Consider the following 21,496-nt stretch of genomic DNA (forward strand, 5'->3'; position numbering starts at 1 on the left):
ATTAATTTTAAAATAACCTTTCTTTTCTACCTTTCAACTGGCAAATGAATCAGTGTAAGAGATAGAAAGGCTTCTTATGTTTTTTTAATCAGACTAGCTCAGGCTAGTTCCTGTTTTTCTGAGGGTCCTCAGATGGGAGGTATGTAGGGAATCTGTTTCTCTCTGACCCTCACAATATTGAAGGCAAAAATCATTAAAAATGATGAAAAAGAAAACATTTCAATGCCAAAAGGCACAAATGACAAAGCTATGGCAGTTATGAATATTTGTGCACCAAATAACACATGTTATACTTTACACCCTGATAATTTTTGCAACTTTACTTTAAGGTTGCAATTATTTCAAAATTAAGCTGCCAAAAATAAGAAGGACAGGAAGAAGAAGAAAAAAAAAAGAGTAGGAAAGAATGGACTCTCATCAAAATGTCAGGTGTTACATTAGTAAGGTATCTTTTCTTCCCCCTCTCTTAAAACATTGTTAAAGCATCTTGAATGTTAAACAAAAAAATCCTAATTTGATTGCCTTTTTGCCTGAATTAGTCTTTTTTAGAAGCCAATTGAAAAATAAAGAAAGCTTTCCAGAGAGGTATCCATATTATTTAACTCATGAAGTCAAGACACGAAAACTCTCTGAATCCCAAAACTTTTGAGGAGGAAAAGCAAAAAGTACATATTCAAAGAAATAAATGTGACTGATAAATGAGGAGACTGGTCCAATACCCAGGGGCCCTGTATTCATTTTTACTGTTTCATTGGGCAAAATCAGTTACCATTTTATTTTTAAATGAAAGGAAAATGCATGTTGTCTGTCTCACTGAGCAAATGATCTCATTTTAGCGGGCCCAGCCCAGAGATCCTGTACCCAGGGCTTTCTCCAACGCTCTTTTAGAAAAGAAGTTACCAAGGTGAAGCTGTGATTGAGAACATGGAGCAAAGCAAATGACAATGAGTCTACAGCTGAGGTAATTCATCATGATGGTACTCTTTCCCACCCTCCATTGACACGAACATTCAGGAAAAGAAAATACATGTGTTTTGGGCTTGTGTTTTGTCCTCTTCTTTAAGCAAATAAAAATGTTATAGTGTGGATATGCCTCATTTACCACAAAGGATTGTTCCAGTGAAATATGCACTTTTTATGAAGAATTATATATAACTCCTTTATACTCCAGTAAACAAAGCAGAACAAGCACTAACTAGCATCACACACACCCAGAGTGCTGACTCTAAAGTGTTGTATTTTTCCCTGCAAAAAATAAAAAGTAAAAATAGTTCCTAGAAGAAATTTAACTGCAACAATAATGTTATTTATAAACAGAGAAAGGTTTACAGACAATGCTGTTCAGTCATTTGCAACCCTGAACCATTTTCTATTACAGAACTGTTTTCCTATGTAGGGTCATTTCTTCTCAATTCTCAAGTAATTGTGCTTTTTGAAATCAGTTTTTCGTTTTTGTGTTGGATTTTGCTTTTTGCAGTTTCTGAAATCCATCAGTCAATCTTTTACTTACGAGAATAAGTGGCATTCAAGCTATGGTCGGTTGACCTTGGGAGCTAAAAATCCAATAGTGTAAAAATTGAGCTCATTTTTCATAAGACAAGCCATAAAAAAATGTGATCAAAATGGAGTTGACATCCCGCAATTCTAACTTCTTTTGCCTGAGAAGAAACAAGGGATGATTCTCCTCTGACCTCATTATTGCTTCCTTTTATATCTATGTGTATTTCACAAATCTGCTGCAGATATTTCAGAAGAAAATGACCTAAAGGTCATTTAGCAATTTTTTTTACCAAGGTACATATCTTTCACTGTTTGCAAACATGCATGTTTTTTGTTCTGTTACTTACATGCACTGTCACTGCCTTTTTGTTGTTGTTGTTATTAGTATAACTATCTACTGGGTCTCTAAATTTTAGAATGAATTATTAGAAAAATAATTTTCTTGTTTTATGAATATGGATGAGTAGAACCAGCTTATAAACTTAAATTCAATTTACTTACATCGTGATCCCCCCAATAAAATGAACCAGATTCATTCACCTCTTCAGCACTTTCAGCTCACTACTTGGGTCCACTGTGATTAGGCAGAAAGACTTGGAGTAATATGATCAGTACTCAAGCTCTAAGTTACTTATAACTAGCTTGGCAAGTCACTAAACTTTTGGCAGCTTCACTTGGCCTCTCTCTAAGGGAAAGGGTTGAACTAGATAGGTTCTATTGCCTGTCTGAAGCTAACACCCTGGCTTACTAATCTCACAATCATCCCACAAGCCATTTTCACATTGACCTATGTGGAGATACAAAACACCTTAGACTGTGATAAGTTTTAGTCTAAAAGGTACTGTCCTACTCCTGCCAAAGAAAGTTTAATCAAACCCTCACACAGCCCATTAGGCTGTGACCAACACTAATGTTCTTTGCTAAAACAGCATTTCTAGTTTTCACTAAGATTCATCATCTCATTACTTACCCAATTTCCAAAGTCACAGAATGAAGTAAATTTCTATTTAGAAACCGGAGAAGCAAAATCTCTAAAACTGTTACACATTTGCTACTACATTAGGAAAGTTCACAGTACCTAAAATAGCCACCACCTCATCATCCTGGATGACTTCCAAGGATCCCGACACCACAAAGCAGAGGGCATCCACACTTTCTCCAGCATGGTAAATGAGGTCCCCTGGAGCACAGTGAATGGTTTGGAACTCTACTGCCAAGGCACGCAGACACCCATCGCTGGCCAATCGAAAAGCAGGATGTTCATTAAAAACCTTCCGGTTTAGATGAACACAGATATCAGCTCTCATGTCCTTGGGACAGATGGAGAGGACCTGAAGAAAGTGAGATATAAATAAGTGAGAAAGAAAGAGAAAGGGACTGTTTCAGGAAAAATAAAAAGCCATCATCATCCAACAAATATTTATTGACTATGACTATGTCTGCCACACACCATACGAGGTACTGGGAAGGCAAAGTTAACCAGACACAGCTCTGCTCTCAAGGAACTAATAATTTAGTGCAATGAGCTGATGAGCACATAGACCATTATGATACAGCACCGTGTAGTAAGTGCTTTGAGGAGAGTACAGATCTCAATAGAAAGAACACAGTCTTGAGATAGAGTCTCAGAAAAAAAGCTAATACTATTTTACCAAAAAACCAACTAAAATAGGGCAGTGACATTCATTTTAGTCTAGCTGATGTTTCAGAATTTTTCCATAACTTAATCAGAATTCAGAATTATAGACTTTAGTCCACATTGGAGGTGAATTCATCTTAGCCGGCTATAAAAAAACAAAATCAATAAAAGCAACTTAGCAACTTGACATGCTGGCACTGGCTGATATAACTTCACTCTTAAAGTGTTTTCTTCATTCTCAACAAGTTTCTTTTTACAAACAAATTCATGTCCAGGGAGTGAAAAGGGTATTCACCAGCCTTCTGTAAGGCTTAGACAATGGAAAATGTCAGTGTTGGCAAGGTGAGCACATGATTTTGCATGGCAGTCCTTGGCCGTTCCGGTCTTTGACTCCTCGAGATTGCTGAGGACAACAGCAGAGCTCAATCTCTGGGTATCCCTCAGAAGAGGGAGCAAATGGCAGAACCATGATTAGAGAGCAAAGGGTAGATAATTTTAATTGGTTATAGCTTTCTGACAGGGCAATTAAAGACCCAGATTAAAATGGACAGTTTCATCACGTTTAATCAGAACATCGTCAAGCAAGATGTGATTGCAGAAGTTAGTACTATTCACTTTAGAGATGCATATGCAAATTCATTTAAAGTCCTCCCCCAACACCCTTGGTAAGCTATTCCTTATAATCAGAAATGTTTTTCTTTGATAGCATTTTAATTCCTTAAAACTGAAGTCTAAGTTGATTTTCACTGCACAATATTTTAATATAAAATATTAAATTTCATATATTTCAAATATTGTACTTAATATAAAATATATTTTTTCCTGATTGCATTTTAAGCATTAAAAAAAATACCTAAGGCTTGAAATATCTCCTGACTATTCCTTTTATTTGGGGCTTACTGTCAACAAAAAACCAGTTGCTTCCCAATGGAGAAGATAAGCCCATTTCAAACGTAAAGACCGTTCATTAAATTATGCTTTCAGTATCCCTTTTCTTAACCTTTTCTAATACTGTAAGTATTATTTCATATCACTTAATCATCTCTGTAGATTTTTTTTTAATACTCTCTCAACTTCCTATAGGCATACCTACCTTTCTGAAAAAACCTCATCTTTGAGGAAAGGAATGCCTAACAGAGCTTTAAAAGCAATTGGTACATTTTTCTCCACATTAGTTATTTTCCATAATAATGTAATTTTTTCTTGAATATACTAACCTTTAGTGACTTCGGACAATATTTGTTATTCAACAGGCATTTACTGAGCTTCTCAGTAAATGAGAAGGGTCATACCACTGTGTTCAATCCCTGGAACTGCAAGGATAAATAAGGCACCATCTTTGCCTTAGAGGAGCTTACCATGAAGTACAGGAGGTAGACATATAAAGTGACAATTACAATACAATAAAAAATAAAAGTGCTATGATGGGGCAAGGCCAGGGTGACATGGGAGCATATGCTACCTATAAGTCTTATGATTTGGAGGTAGTATAAAAGATCAGGTTGAAGAGAACATAGGTGGGTACAAATTTATCGCTTACTACCTCCGTAACCTAGGGCAGTTAATCTCTGTAAGTCTCAGTTGTGAAAGAGGGATAATGATAGTGCTTATATCATAGGGTCACTGTAGAAATTAAGTGAAAGAGCATGTTTAGCTCAGTGTAACCTGGCTCATAGCAAGGGCTGAAGAAATGATAGCTTTATTGTCCCTATTGAACATGTATATTCCTACAGAGTTTATTGTTGCTTTAGCTCCCTACAAAAGCAATTTGCCTTTTCCACTTTCTACTGCTTTCTGAAGTCTGCACCTGGGCTTTTGGTGGGTTTCCAGACAGAATTAAAAAAATATTTCAACATGAACTTGAGGATATTTCACGCACTGGTTAAGGTTACATTTGTCTCAAGTTGAAAATAAAATTAGCTCAAGAAAAGCAAAAAATAAAATAATTTTAAAATACCTACAAACACATAAACATTATATTGAGCAGCTTAATGGGAAATGGATTGCTCCATTTCTATCTTTTTACCATTAACAACTTTCATTGTTTTAGATTCATTTTGATAATAGTCATTTTATGTCCTTTTAATTATTTCTTTCAGGATTCATGTTGCTAATGAAATCATCCAATACTTGCAATATTCTCTGTTTAGAGGCACGTCAAAAAAGGATTTTTATTACATTATGAGTGTATCTTCCTTTTTTTGTTTCACTTCACTTAGGACACTAATTCATTTATCCTTTTAATTGATGGCATCTATCTATGTCCAGTTGCCATAAAGTGACAAACTAAAACTGTTAAAATAGATCAACCAAAGCCACAGCCAATGGTAAGCTTCTTCCACATCCCTAAATAGGGCATAGTGTGCCTGTCATCAAAATATGAGTATCATATTGTCTACTCTGGAGATAAAAGCTCTAAAACTGTGTTAGGTAAGAAAAATTTAGTTTGAAGTAATAGAATAAAACGATCATTCAGGTGACTTACACATGTGGCCCACTAGTCCCAATTACAATGTACTCTGCCTTGAATGTCATATCCAGTTTCTTGTGGACAGGTTTCCTAATGGTTACCTCATAGTTACAAACATTTAAATAAGATTATATTTTAGCAGAAAATATTCCAGTTAAAAGTCACTTTTGTTTGTCTCTAGAGTTGACTATGTCTCCTGTCTTCACATCAGGTTATTAATGAATATTAATATAAGAAATTAATTTTTAGAATTCTAAAATACCAACCCTGACAAAAAAATAAAATAAAATAAATTAAAACAATAAAAAATAAAAAAGGAATGCCGTTGTCTGAAAAAGAAAATATTTTTATATTATTTACAATATCCATAAAACCCAAGTTCAAGAGGTATTTTATCAAAGAATGAATGAGCAACTAAAGAACTCTTAGTAAAACCAAAATAGGGTCATATTATCTCTGCTTTTTTAAAATATAGAATGGCTTGCTTCCCCACCAAGTGACACCAAAGTCCTAACCAAGCATATGGGGCTCTCTAGGATGGGACCCTCCTCCAGCCCTACTACTTTCCTCCAACCTTGCAGTCCAGTCCCACCACCTTTCCCACCACTGTAGACTTGGCACGCCCTCTCATGACTCTGCCTTTGCACATGCTTTTCCTTTCCACTGTCGTATGCCATTATCCCTTTCTCTGCCTGGTCATTCACTGATTGATCTGTCAAAGCACAGACCATTCCTCTGTCTGCCATACATACCATTTACACACAGCTCTATCACAGCATTTAGTAATGTACAGAAAACAAAAATGAGAGTAAGAGGTGCTGTGATATGTTGTTGTTGTTGTTGTTGTTGTTGTTTAGTTATCGTCCTAAACAGTAACAAGGAATTATCACCAGAGATTTCAAATTTTAATTTTCATCCATAAAATCATTCATAAGTTTTTTAATGAGACCTTGACTTATGCCCAATATATAAAACATACACAAGCAAAATAACACTGGGAGAAGCTCTGATGGGGAGACAGACTCCCAGGGACGGCTTCACAGGACGCATTCAGTCTTTCAGTCAATTCACGGTTATTGAGCACTGGTTATGTGCTAGTGAAATGCCCAGTACCGTGCAGGCCTTCCACATCTATGAGCAAAAACTCTCACAGTGCCTACTTCCCTAGACCTCCTAATTAGGCACAATTTGAAAAATCACTGCTGCTAGTCCAGTGCCCCATTTTACAAATAAGGCAAATATATCCCATAAAGAATATGTGATTTTCTCAAGTTCTGTCAACAAAACCCTTGTGTTCCAACTACTGAGCCGTGCTCCTGAGTGAAGCTCAACCAGGAATAAAATATAACATCTGGCATCTTCTGATGTTTTCTGGTTCTCTGTGTACTCCAAAAATATAAATGCAGGTTTCTGAAAATCATTTAAGGTACAATTACTCAAATCTATAGTTTATTTATTAGGAAACCACCAGTGCCCCTGCATCACCACAGAACAGCCTAGATTTCACTGCAAATTGGATTCCACTTCTAAACACTTAATTTCAGCTCCAATAAATGTATTGCATATATCACATGATAACCAATTTCCATTGCCATGAAATATGGATTTAAAAACATAATTTTACTCATTGCACAATATTTCATCATACAGTTATAGCACAATTAATTTAACCATTACATTATAATTGGACATCAAGATTTCCAGTTTTACCTTTCATAAATTAAATTAAAACAAATACCATTGTACCTGTATCAGATTGGCTAAGTACAGATTTTTAGAATTAAAATTAGTTGGTAAAATATAAAAACATCTTTAAAGCTCTTGTCAAATTGCTTCCCAGAAAAGGTGTACTGAATTACACTCTAACCAGCTATGTTTAAGTGTCTTACATGTTCTTAATAATCTCCCTCTTAAATCTTTATATACATTTGAAAGAGAAAGGGCAATTTCACCTAAAATGAAAACAGAATTGTATAGTATACTGAGGCAGAAATCTGGAGAGCTTTAGTCTTAGTGGAGTTAGCCTACTACCACTTCCCCCTAGTTCAATGATCACTATAAATCAATCCATAACAAACTTCTAATGTGCAAATGGGGATAATGAGGATAACTCTACCTTAAGTGCCTGAAGGTAATGAACTAAATAAGGTTTCTTCTTGAAGTCTCTTACTGCTCTGAGACAAATTATTTTATTGATTATCTATAAAATCCTCCATCAGGAGTAATACAGTGTCAACTATTTTTAATAATTGATAAGTAAAAACAATCGCTTATTTTCTTTCTTAGGACAAAGGAATAAATGCATTAATGACATTTGGCTAGGCATTGAAGCTACCCCTGACATTTTTCAAAATCCTTCTTTCTTTTGACACAAGTAAGCTATGCACAGCTAATGAAGTTCTCCTCACAAATTTAATTGAATTGGTAATAAATTAGTGAAAATCAGTGGAAGGACTCAAGCAAGTGACATTTGCACGTAAAACACTTTTACAATTCTTCCTGGGAATGAGAAGCTCAAAGGCTGTGAACAAATGAGTGAAGCTCTTCACAGGAATTTAATTCTCATTCATTTTATGGGAAGAAAAGAAAGCTCACCTTTATTCAAAATAAAAAAAATAAAAGTATAACATAACCTGGCAGTCATGCAGACAATCTGGATGCTAATCTGCCAATCTCCAGGGGTGTCAAAACCTCCAAGGAATTACTCCAGGAACAATGTAATGAAAAAACCAAAAGCAAATTAACTTCCATTATTTAACAGTAAAAGGTCAAGTTTAACAACAGAAGAATGATATATCTAGTGAAGGATTATAGATTAAAATTCATTGGTTTTGCTTTAGAAATAAATTTCCTGTGAATAGGTTTCATATACAAAAATGAGACCTAAGGTTTTTGAGTCCAAAATATAGGGAACTAGTTCTACCAGGTTTTTCATGATCTTGGCTTTGCAGTAAAGTGAGTATTGAAAACAAATAGCAGTTGTCACCATTTTTTTGACTTGTTGAAGCTGCAAATGTTTGGGGCCATTAACCGTCCAGAGTTAGGGCTCTAACGAAATTTAGGGTTTCTGTTGTGCTCTATTCTTAATCTCATCTCTGTACTTTTTCTATGTGCAGATATTTAACTAAATAAGAATTTTCTAAAATTAGAAATATATTTTTAATGTATTTGATTAATACAGTAGAAACAATATTTTCCTACTGGCCATGATCTTTTTAAAGTCACCTGCTATGGGTCAAACATATTCCCCAAAACTTCAAGTATGGTAACTCGGTCTCCATTGCAACAGGGTTAAGAGTGTGGGAAATCAGATTATGATATTTGAAAGGTGGGGCCATTAAGAGATGATTGGATGGTGAGGACTGTGCCCTTGTGAATGGATTAATCCATTCATGCACTAATGAGTTATGAGTCTGGGCTTGTGGATTTATAAGGAGATCACATGAAAGATCTCTGCCATACTCGCCATATGATTGCCTGCATGCCAAGGGACTCTGTAGAAACTCCCCACCAAAAAGAGAACCCTCACCAGATGTGTTCCCTGGACCTTGGACTTTCCAGTATCCAAAACTGTAAAAAATAAATTTTATTTTCTTGTAAATTACCCAGTTTCATATATTGTGTTATAAGCAACAGAAAATGGACTAACACATCAACTATGACAAGAGATGTTACCAGCTTCTTCAAAAGAATGAGCTCCCTTCATTTGCCATGAATGGGAATAAATTGGAACCACTGCTTCAGAAAATTATCTGTCTATATTGATAAAATTGAACATCTGTATATCCTTAGACCTAACAATTCCACTTCCAGGTATATGCACAACAGAAACATTTATACATATATGTGTGTGTGTGTGCACCAAACCACATGAACTAGAGTGTTTATAGCAGCACTATTCATAACAGCCCCAAGCTGAAAATTACACAAAGATCCATAAAGATTTGAATAGATAAGTATATTGTGGCATATTCACACAACGAACTGCTATTCAGCAATGAGAATGAAAAAAATAACAACTATACATAACATAAATAGATGGATTTCAATAAGATAATGTTGACTGAAAAAAACCCTGACACAAAAGAGTATACATAATTACATTTATATGAAATCCAAAAACTGACAAAAACAATTTATGGTGTTGTAAGTCAAGATATAAGTTACTCTTCAGGGGCAGAGTTGGTTAATGTCTGGAGAAGAAATGGTAGGAGGACTTCTGGGGTTTTGTTTGAGATTTGGGGTGGTGAGTACACATGTGTATTCACCTTGTGAAAATGTATCAAGCTGTTCATTTATAGTATAATTTGTTCACTTTTCAGTATTATGTAATATTTCCATCTTAAAAGTTTACTTTGAAAAGTTTAGTTCCAAAAAGAATATTTAAAAATTCTTACCACAAAAAAATAGAAGGTAACTATGTAAGGTAATGAATATGTTAATTAGTTTAATTGTGGTAATCATTTTACAATGTATCCATATATCAAACCATTACATTGTACACCTTAAATATATACAATTTTTATTTGTCAATTATATGAATACCTTGTCAAAGGAAGACATACAAATGGCCAACAGGTACACGAAAAAATGCTCAACATCACTAAATCATCAGGGAAATGGAAATCAAAACCAGTTTGAGATATCACCTTCCCCCAATCGGACTGGCTTTTATAAAAAAGACAGAGAATAACAAATGCTGGTGAGGATGTGGAGAAAGAGGAACCCTTCTGCACTGTTGGTGGGACTGTAAATTAGTACTACAGATAGAGAGCTACCATATAATCCAGCAATCCCACTACTGGGGATATATCCAGAGGATTGGAAATCATCATGTCAAAGGGATACCTGCACTCCCACGTTTATTGCAGCTCTATTTACAATAGCCAGGCGATGGAACCAACCTAAATATCCATTGATGGATGACTGGATAAGGAAATTGTGGTAAATATACACAATGGAATAGTATTCAGCCATAAAAAAAAGAATGAAATTCTACCATTTGCAGCAACTTGTATGAGCCTGGAGAAAATTATCCTAAGTGAAACAACCAAGGTACAGAAAGAGAACATCACATGTTCTCACTCATAACTTGGAGCTGAATCCATAAATAAACAAATAACACTAAAGAGAGATGCAGAGAGAAAGAAAGAAACAACAATCATAGTAATATGCTGAACTTTTAGAGAGAGAAAAAAAGAACCGTGGTTATAAGACGTTGAAAAGAGGAAGGGAGGGGGAGAGGGAGGGGGGCTAATGAGGAATCAGTCAACAGACACAAAGAATGACTGCGTAGTGTAATGATGAATAAGCTAACTATCCCGATCTAACCATCACACATTGTACACAATCATTGAAAATCAATGTTGTACCGCACATGTACATATAATAAATTATCTTTTTCTAAAAAGTTACCTCTTAAACAAGTATTAACTAAAGAAAAAATGAGTGAAACAAATTAGAACTGCCAAATCAATGTGACAATGATTTCCAGAATGGTTGCAATTATGAAAGCTTATATCTAAACCCACTATTTTACCAATAGAAAGAGCAAACTAAAATTCCTAAAAATACGCATCAGCTGTCTCTCAAAATTCTTTTTACAATTTAAGATACACACACATACACATCACCACCAACTACAGAAAGTAAAGGTAGTCAAAAAAGACCACAGAGTAGTAAATAAAGGAAAAGATATGTGGGTTAGTTTTTTTTTTTTACATTTACCAAATTCCCCCCCAAAATTGAGATCTGATTGTACAAAAGAAAATATATATTCGTATGTATATATAGTGTATATATATTCTCATATACATATATATGTATACAATATATATTCACATATATGTGTATATACACATATACATGCACATTGTGTGTGTGTATATAGATTAAAAAATCAAGTATATATAAAATAACAGCCATAAAGTTAACTTACCTTGAAAAAATTGATAAATTATTAAATAGAAGTAAAACTAAATGAGATAAAACAAAAACCAACATTTGAGAAACTGAAGTCACAAAGCATTTTCACAAACTAACACTCATATGGATTATGGATATGGTATATATATATACATCAGTGTGTGTATGTGTAAAATGACTATGTACTGTATAATCAGAAAACTTTCAAAGAGCACAAGTTCATCCCCTCAGTCACCCAATAACCTGACATTTAACAGAGTAGACACTGATCAATATATTTTTATTGAGTAAAGCCTGTTATGTTATTACTTAAAGTCGAAATACAACAGAAACATTTGACTGAGCTTTCTGATAAATTAAACTCTACACTATCAGGAAAGTTTTCCTCAGGAATTTAGCTCTTTGGGACTGCTGTAATAAATGAAAGAGTATAGTTATTTGAATGTTTATATGCACAAGTATGAGGGTACTTCAAAAAGTTTGTGGAAAAATTCACATTGTCTTTTAATTCTATTTTTCCATAAATTTTTTGAAGTACCCTTGAACGCTTCCTATAATTTTCGATGGCAGTAATTAATGCATAAATAAAATATAGGAAACAACATATAGGCTATATATAATACATATAATAAACATATAACATGTACAGTAAATATAATTTTAAAAGTTAAGAAAATAAGGCTGAAAGAAAATATTTGTAATGCATAACTCCTAAAAAGGAGTCATATCCAAGATATATGAAAAACTCTTAAAAATCAACAGTGAAAAGTCAGACAATACAATTTTAATAAAAGGCCCAAGACTTAAACAGGTCACAAAAGATATTATATAAATGGCCAATAAGATTTTACGAGGTCCGGGAAATTCTTTATCTCTTCTTCATTTCTGACAAACGGCTTTTCAAGGGTAAAATATTCTTGGTTGGTCATTTTATTTTCAGTACTTTAAATATGATCATTCTACTCTCTCCTGGCATGCAAAGTTTCTGCTGATCTGCTGAAAGCCTCATACGGGTTCCCTTCATGTGAGGAATCTCTTTACTCATGCTGCTTTCAAAATTCTCTCTTTTTTTGTATATATTTACAGTGTACAACATGATGTTTTGACATACATATACACAGTAAAGTGTTTATTGTAGTCAAGGAAATTATCAACCATCTCCCATAGTTACCCTTTGTGTGGGGGGGGGGGCAAGAGCACTTAAAATCTACTCTTTTAGCAAAATCCTGAGCATTATACAATATTATTAACTATAGTCTTCATGTTGTTCACTAGATGGCTAGAATTGTTCATCCTGCATATCTGCAACTCTGTATCCTTTGATCTACTTCTTCCCATTTCCTTTCCCCTCCACTTCTCTACCCCTGGTAACCACTGCTTATTCTCTATCTTCATGTATTTTACTCTTATTTTTTAGATTCCACATATAACTGAGATGGTGCAGTACCTTTCTTTCTGTGTCTGGCTCATTTCACTTAGCATAATATCCTCTGTCTTTGATTTTTGACGGTGTATACTGGTTCATTTGATGGTGTCCCATAGTCTCATAGGCTTTCTTCACTCTTTTACAGTTTTTGCTTTTATCTCTTGTGACTGGATATTCACAAATGGCCTGTCTTTGAGTTCACAGACTTCCTCTTCTGTTGGATCAAGTCCACTGTTGATGTTCTCTATTGCACTTTTCACTTCATTCATTGTATTCTTCAAGTACAAAATTTCTGTTTGGTTGTTTTTTATGATTTCTATCTCTTTATTAAATTTCTCATTTTGTTCCTGCATTGTTTTTCTGATTTTGTTGAGATGTATACATACATATAATGGATTATTAATCAGCCTTTAAAAAGCAGGAAATCTTGTCATTTATAACAACCTAGAATGAACCTTGAGAACATTGTGCTAAGTGAACTAAGCCAGACAAAGAAAGACAAATACTGCATGATCTTACTAATCAGTGAAATCTAAAAATCTCAAACTCATAAAATCAGACAATAATAGGGCAGCTACCAAAAGCTGGGGGGTCGAGGAAATGAGAAGATGTTGGTCAAAAGATATAAACTTGCAGCTGTAAGATAAATAAATTCTGAAGACCTAATGTACAGCTTGGTGACTGAGTTAATAATGTATTGCATACTTGAAATTTGCTAAGAGAGTAATCTTCAGTATTATCACTGCACACACACAAAACAAAGTTAACTATGTGAGGTGATGGATCTGTTTATTATTGTAATCATTCCACAATGTCTACATATATCAAAACACCACATTGCACACCTTGAATACATACAATTTTTTGTCAGTTATATCTCAATAAAGCTGAAAAAATTTAAAATATAAAATAAAATTATTCTATGAAAAAACTGTCAAAAAGTGCTAAAACTATATTAAATATAAAAAAATGCAAATTAAAACCACAATACAATACTATTACATACATACCACAATGACTAATATGTAAAAGGCTGACAATATCTTGGGGAACATGTGAAGAAACTGAAGCTCTCATGTAGTCAAATGGAAATGTCAAATGATACAACCACTTTTCAAAACTCCTTGGTACCTTTCAATAAAACTAAATATCTACTAGTACTATAACTCATCAATTTCCCTCCTAGATGTATGCACTAGAGAAGTGTGTGGACATGTTATTTAAAAGACGTACAAGAATTTCATAACATTTCTATTCATAATATCCAAAAATTAGAACCAACCCTAATGTCCAACAGCCATAAAATGAAAAATAACCCTTGGTATATTCACGCAATTGAATACTATACACATACTATATGATTCCACTTATATGAAGCTCAATGTCAAAATAGTGGTTACAGGAAACAATTCATATGCCTACCAACTGATGAATGGAAAAACAGAATGTAGTAAATCTACACAACAGAATATTATTCAGACATAAAAAGGAATGAAGTGCTAATACACACCACAACATGAATGACCCTTGAAAACATGCTAAGTGAAAGAAGCCAGTCACAAAGGACCACATATTATATGATTCCACTTATATGAAATGTCCAAAATAGGTAAATCCGTAGAGGCAGAAAATATATTAGTGGTTGTCAGGGGCTCAGGGGAGAGGTAATAGAAAGAAACTGCTAATGGAGATGGGATTTATTTGGGCAGTGATGAAAATGTTCTGGAATTAGATAGTGGTGATGGTTGTACAACCTTGTGAATATACTAAAAACCACTAAATCGTACACTTTTAAGTGATGAATTTTATGATATGTGAATTATATCTCAATTTTTAAAATAGTGGTTACTTCAGGGGGAGGGAAAGTAATTGCCTGGGCAAGGCATGGGGGAGCCTTCAGAGATCACAAAAAAATTTTGTTCCCTTTATATTGATCCTGGTAGCAGTTGCAAGGTATATACACACATAAAAATATATTGATCTATACACCCATGATTTGTATACTTTATGGATGTATGTGTGTATACCTTTCTATGATAAAATACTGTATGAAGAATCATTGCTGTCACATTCTCCGATCACTAAAAATATTGACATTAGGCAAATTTGGTCAAGACTAAGTTACACCATCTGTAGAACAGAATATCTCAAGAGCCATGAGTACCTAATTTTATTCAAAAATTATGTAATCCTGGTATAGAGTGTCTATTATATGTGAAACATATATAGGAGGTTGCATTTAAAATAACTCCAAACAGTTTCTGCTTGCAGGTTTCTTGCCTATTTCACCAGGAAGACAAAACAAACTGCTAGTCCAAGTTACAGGGAAAGCCTAGCATGTTACAACAGGAAGCCAGCTTCAGAGAAAATAATAGAGAGAAGCTCAGAGGAGGGTATAAGTAAGGAATGTTCCAGAAACAGTGAGCTGGTCTACACAGGCCAGAACAAAGTAAAAACTAGGCCATTTTACAATTATTTAATTATCCTTATGATTGAGAAAAACTTCACTTTGTGTGGTGAAAGCTTTTCTTTACTTTGAGTGGTGAAAGCAGCTTTTCTTAAATAACTGGTACATCTCAATGAATTTCTATCACTAAATATATGGTCTACTATCTTAATGAAGTTTGTATCAACGCTGCTGATAAGACCTAAAAACAGAACAGTGAACACTGCTAGTTATTTAATTGTTTACTTATTAACATATATATACTGTCATGGTGACTAAAACGAGGGGCTCAAATGTTCTCATCACAAAGAAATGATACATTTTACAATGATAAATATGCCAAACACCCTGATTTGACCATCACTCATTGTATAATGTATTGAAATATAATTTCATACCCCATAAACAAGTACAAACAATATGTTCCAATCAAAAAATAAATTCTTTTTCAAAAATAAATAAAATGGTATAATGTTTTTAGGAAATTAAAAAACTTTCCTTATTTGCATGAGCCCATTGAGTAGCACAGGGGAAATATTTTTTTAAGTTTAAGAAATGCCTTTAAAACTCATTAGTATTCTACAACATCTAGATGCCAAATTATCATCTTTTTGAAATAGCATATTATGTTGACATTATTTAAAGGGGCTTTGGGGAAATAAACACTAACTTGAATTTTATTTTACATATTATTTACATTGATATTTGCAACTCATGTCTTTAGAGCTGAGAAACTATTGTCAGTATGTGTCAGTAACAATACTTATGCAAAAATCAAACGTCAAAATTTTCATCATCCAGAAAATAACCAGAAATACCAGAGTAAGTGAAAATATCCATGAGTAGGATAAAAGAATGTCACAGAGAGTATAGGATTTACATTGTAACAGAGGCCCTCCAGACATCATCACTTAGTGCCTCACAGAAGCCTACCAGAGCCTCAAATCCTGCAAGCATGATCTCATTTCTCCCCATGGCAGATCAGAGACAGCAGATTGATAGAAATTTTGCTGGAGATGGGTGTGCTGACTGTACAAAAGTAAACCGATGGATGATAGCCTAATACCAAAGAAGTATTCAAAAAGCAAAAATACAGTAATAAACATGATAACAAAAATTAAAAACACAATGCCATTTACAGTGGATCCAAAGAAGATGAAATACTTAGGTATAAATCTAACAAAACATAGACAGGATCTGTATCCTGAAAATTATGAAATGCTATGACAGAAATCAAAGAACCCCTAAATTAATGGAGAGATATATACTGTGTTAATGAATTGGAGGACCCAACATAATATGTGAATTCTCCCTAAATTGATCTGTAAGTTTAATGCAATTCTTATCAAAAGCCCATAAAGGATTTTTTTGTAGATATAGATATGCTTATTCTAAAATTCATATGTTAAGGCACAAAACGTAGAATAGCTAATAAGACTACTGAAAAAGGAACAAAGTGAAAGGAATCACTCTACTCAATGTTAATGTTACGGCATACCATACAGCCATAGTACTCAAGACAGTGTGGTATCTATAGACACATAGATTGATGGAACAGAATAGAAAGCCCAGAAATAGACCCACACAAATACGCCCAACTGATTTTTTACAAAACTGCAAAAGCAATTAAACAGAGGAAAGATAGTCTTTCAACAAATGGCACTAAATAAATTGGACATCATTGACAAAAGAAGAGAGAGAGAGAGAGAGAGAGAGAGAAAGAAAGAAAGAGAGAGAGAGAAAGAAAGAAAGAGAAAAAAGCCAAACCTCAACCTAAACCTCACACCTTTTATAAAAATGAACTCAAAGTGCACCATGGATTTAAGTGTAAAATGTAAAACTAAAGAACTTTTGGGAAAAACATAGAAGAAAATATTCAGGAAGTAGGGCCAGCCGGAGGTTTTTAAATTGAAACCAAAAGTACAATCCATAAAAAAAATTAATAAAATGTAACTCATCAAAATGAAAAACTTTTGCTCTGCAAAAGACCCTGTGAAGAAAATGAAAAGAAAAACTGCAGACTATGAAAAAAATTTGCAAACCACATATTCAACAAGGGTCTAGTATCCAAGATATATAAGAACAATTCTCAAAAGTCAACATTAAAAAAAATATCCAATTAGAAAATGTGCAAAAAGCATGAACAGATGTTTCACTGAAAGAACATACAGATGAAAAATAGCATATGAATATATATTCAACATTATTAGACATTAGAGAAATACAAATTAAACATATAACGTGATATCATTGCTCACCTAAAATTTAAAAAATTAGTAATGATGTTGCAGATGTAAAGAAACTAAGTCTCTAATATATTGCTGGTGGGTATACAAAATGGTACAGCCACCCTGGAAAAGAGTATGACAGTTTCTTACAAAAATAAACATATGCTTACCATATAACCCAGCAATTGCACACTTGGGCATTTATACCAGAGAAATAAAAATTTATGTTACACGAAAATCTGCACATGAATGTTTACAGCAGCCCTGTTTGTAATAACCCCAAACCGGAAACAACACAAATTCCCTTCAGTTGGTGAATGGTTGAACAAGCTGTGGTGTGTCTATACCATGAAATATTACTCAGCAATATAAAGGAACAAACCACTGACACATCCAACAACTTGGATGATCTTAAGAGATTCCACTCAATGAACAAAAGCCAATCTCAAAAGTTAACATAATGTCATGTGTATAGCATTCTTGAAATGACAAAATCAAAGAGTTAAAAAACAGATTAGTGGACACCAGGGCTTAGGAAGGAGGCTGGGGAAGTGTCTGTGGCTGTAAAAGGGTAGCACAAGGAACGTTGTGATGGAAATGTTCTGTATCATGACTGTGCCATTGGTCACATGAATCTATGCCACAGAGGGGGAAGAGAGAGAGAGAGAGAAAAAAAACAGGTAAAACTGTTGAGTCTAAGGTTAATGATTTCTGTCAATGTCGGTTTCCTGGTTATGATCTTATACTACTTATATAAGATATTACCACTGGGGGAAACTGGGGAGATGGTATATAGAGTCTCTTTGTATTATTTCTTACAACTGCATGTAAATCTACAATTATCTCAAAATAAAAAGGGGCTTTTTTGTTTTGGGGTTTAAAAAAAAAAGCTAAAAGTTTTGCATTTGGAAGCTTTTGAGGAAGGGAAAAATAGCCCTCCAAACAACCAGAGACCCTGGAATATTAACTAACAGCAGGGCATTGCATATGGTACAATCATCATACTTTTATGAAGTTTTACTTTGCATAAAGCCAAAAACCCCTGAGAAAGCCCCTCAGTAGCATCTGTATGTCCTGGATTTACTTGTACCAGCTGGGTAGGAAGATTAGCTGAATCTAACCAGGGACAACTGCAGTCCATCCCTCTGCTCCATGAGAGACCAAATGTCAAACTTCTGACCTGAGTCATTAGCCTCTCACACAAAGCCAAGGGATTTAGCCCAAAAAAGTTCTCTGGGAAATCAATTTACAAACCTGCAATTTGTATCAGAGTCCTCCACAATATATTCTAGTTTTGTCTTCTCAAATGCCCAGAACACTATGAAACTGTATTTAAAATTTCATTTAGACAAAGAGTTGGGCCATTGGTGATGTTACATGCCTGAACAAAATCTATATACTATTATTTCCCTTTAATTAATCCTTTACTTATATTAGGTTTGCAAATTTTATGTAACCTAACAAACTGAGGAAGCATCAAAAAAATGAAATAATTCCTTCCACAGCTAAGTTCACAGAAGTTTTCAAAGTATTCCAAAACAATTCTATCGTTATTTTCTATTTCATTTGCTCATTGATTGATTGATTCATTCATTCATTCATTGGTCAACTATAAATATCAGAAGTATGCTATGTTTCTTGGATAAAGACTATATACATTTAGCCACTACCTCCAGAAGCTTCTAGTTTATTGGTTGAGTTAGATATTTTAACAAATAAATAACCAGGCTGCTTTATCAATGAGGTATGAGTAACATTTGGGGAAAACCCAAAGACCTAAGTGACTTAAAAGATATCTTCCCTAGGGTGGTCAGCAGCATTATATTTATTCCTGAAATCACAGTATCTGGTATTTTAATGGAGTAGCAGACCAAATTTCTCCCTCTCAAGGTTCAAACACAGCTCAAGAGGGATTTCAATGTTGTTTTTTTAAGATACAATTGGTTCAGACATTGAAATCAAGTGAAAGTGTTGCTGACAATGTAATTCTTATTTAAAAAATGTCCAATGCAGGTACTATTATCACTATTTTACAAAGGTTAATAACAGATCCATGGTCTAGGTGACTTAAAGTCCTCTTGCTCTTTCTATAACACAGCATTGCTTTTGGATAAAGAGACAACCAAGAGAAATTTATCCCAGATCAGTTTGTGGATGGAGGCACACTTGAATATAGACCCTTGGTCTAATTCAGAATGCTATCCCATATGGCTCGCACAATTCCACCTCACCCTTTTGGAAACATTTCCTGAAAGATGCTCAGATTGGGACCCTGGCCCTTTTTGTAGAGCCCACCCTCCCTGACAACACTCTTATCAGTTTATAGCAGCATGACCACACATCCCTCACCACCACTTTCCAAATCTTTTGATACCCTTTCTGCTCCTCCTATGGACCCTTGATCTTATCCTACTCACTCGCATAATAAATGCAATTGTTTTCTTAGCTTACCTCTTCTCACAAGTTTTTCTACTTCAGAGTGACTGAATCAGAAAGCTCATACATTCCCCTGTGACACAAGGTACAGATGGTCATGCTGCATCTTATTAGAACACCCAGAGACTAGTAGTTTGAATAATGTAGTCATTGGGGAAGTAAATACCTCTAAATACCCAGAAGTCAAATTTACACACACTCTCTGTTAGCAGCAGTTCATTAACTTTATTAAGATCTCCAAACCACTGACCATTCCAAAACTTTCCCACTATCCATTTAACCCCTCCTGTCTTCACTTTTTGAATGTCCACCACAGATTCCTACTGCCAACACTGTAAACTCTTTGGATCATTCTTCCTCCATTACATTATCTATGAAAACTCCATCTCTGGCTACATAATATCACACAATTCTGCTAAATGGTTCCACTTTAAAATGATGAATATGGGTTGGCCAGTTAGCTCAGCTAGTTAGAGCACGGTGCTGATAACACCAAGGTCCAGGGCTCAATCCCTGTATCAGCCAGGCATAAAAACATAAAATAAGATAAAAAATAAAAATACAAAACTGTGTCATTCTCCTGGTTAAATTCCTTTAAAAATAATGAATATAAACGTAAAATGAGCACTCATCAATATCTAGAATTTCCACTATGTCTTCCTGACATTTACACACTCCCACTTGTCAATATGACTATTTCATATACTCTCCCCTTTCTTCAACATTCCCATCCTGACTCTAACCTTTAAATCTCAGCTGATTACTTTCTCTCATATTTTATTTAAAGACAATAGAAGCTGAATTTCTTCTAGCTTGATGAGTTGCTCCCTTGCAGCAGATCAATCTTCCCACTGAGAACAACTATAAAGCTTGATAAAATACAAAAACAAACAAAAAGCCAAAAAGCCTTCTGAAAACACCAGCTAGAAAGACACCCAAGACTTGAGCAATCTCAAAGAGAAGAAAAATTCATCAAGGTGAGCTCAAAGTTCTATTTCACTTTTTCCCTATAGAATATATAGTCACATGTCACTTAAAAACAGGGAAACTTTTTGAGAAATGTTAGGTGATTTCGTCACTGTATGAACATCATAGAGTGTTCTTATACAAACCTAGATGATATAGCCTACTACACACCTAGGCTATATGGTATATGGTCTCTTACTGGTAACATTAGCAGTGGATTTTGTACTCTTAGGGGCCATGATGAACAAAGCAAGAAATCAAGCACAGGAAAAAATAATGCAATCAAAAAATGCAGGAAACACAAGATGTATGATAGGAAACTGTTGCCGGCATAACAGCATACTGTTTTACAGTAAACTTTTTTTTTTTTAATAAGTAGGAGTACACTCTAAAATAACAATAAAATGTATAGTATAGGAAATGCACAAACCAATAACATAGTCGGTTTCTATCATTATCA

The 21,496-nt window shown here is 34.3% G+C and overlaps 1 protein-coding gene across 1 annotated transcript in view; it reads right to left on the reverse strand.

Annotated features, from left to right (window-relative positions):
* Positions 1-21,496, reverse strand: part of KCNH5 (potassium voltage-gated channel subfamily H member 5) — a 318,849-nt gene that overhangs the window by 71,098 nt on the left and 226,255 nt on the right. The window contains exon 9 of the mRNA XM_063091599.1: positions 2,579-2,831. Coding sequence (XP_062947669.1) covers positions 2,579-2,831 — 253 coding nt within the window. The remainder of the gene's footprint in view (positions 1-2,578; positions 2,832-21,496) is intronic.

The sequence above is a fragment of the Cynocephalus volans genome, chromosome 3 (assembly GCF_027409185.1).
Source record: "Cynocephalus volans isolate mCynVol1 chromosome 3, mCynVol1.pri, whole genome shotgun sequence".
Taxonomy (NCBI): domain Eukaryota; kingdom Metazoa; phylum Chordata; class Mammalia; order Dermoptera; family Cynocephalidae; genus Cynocephalus; species Cynocephalus volans.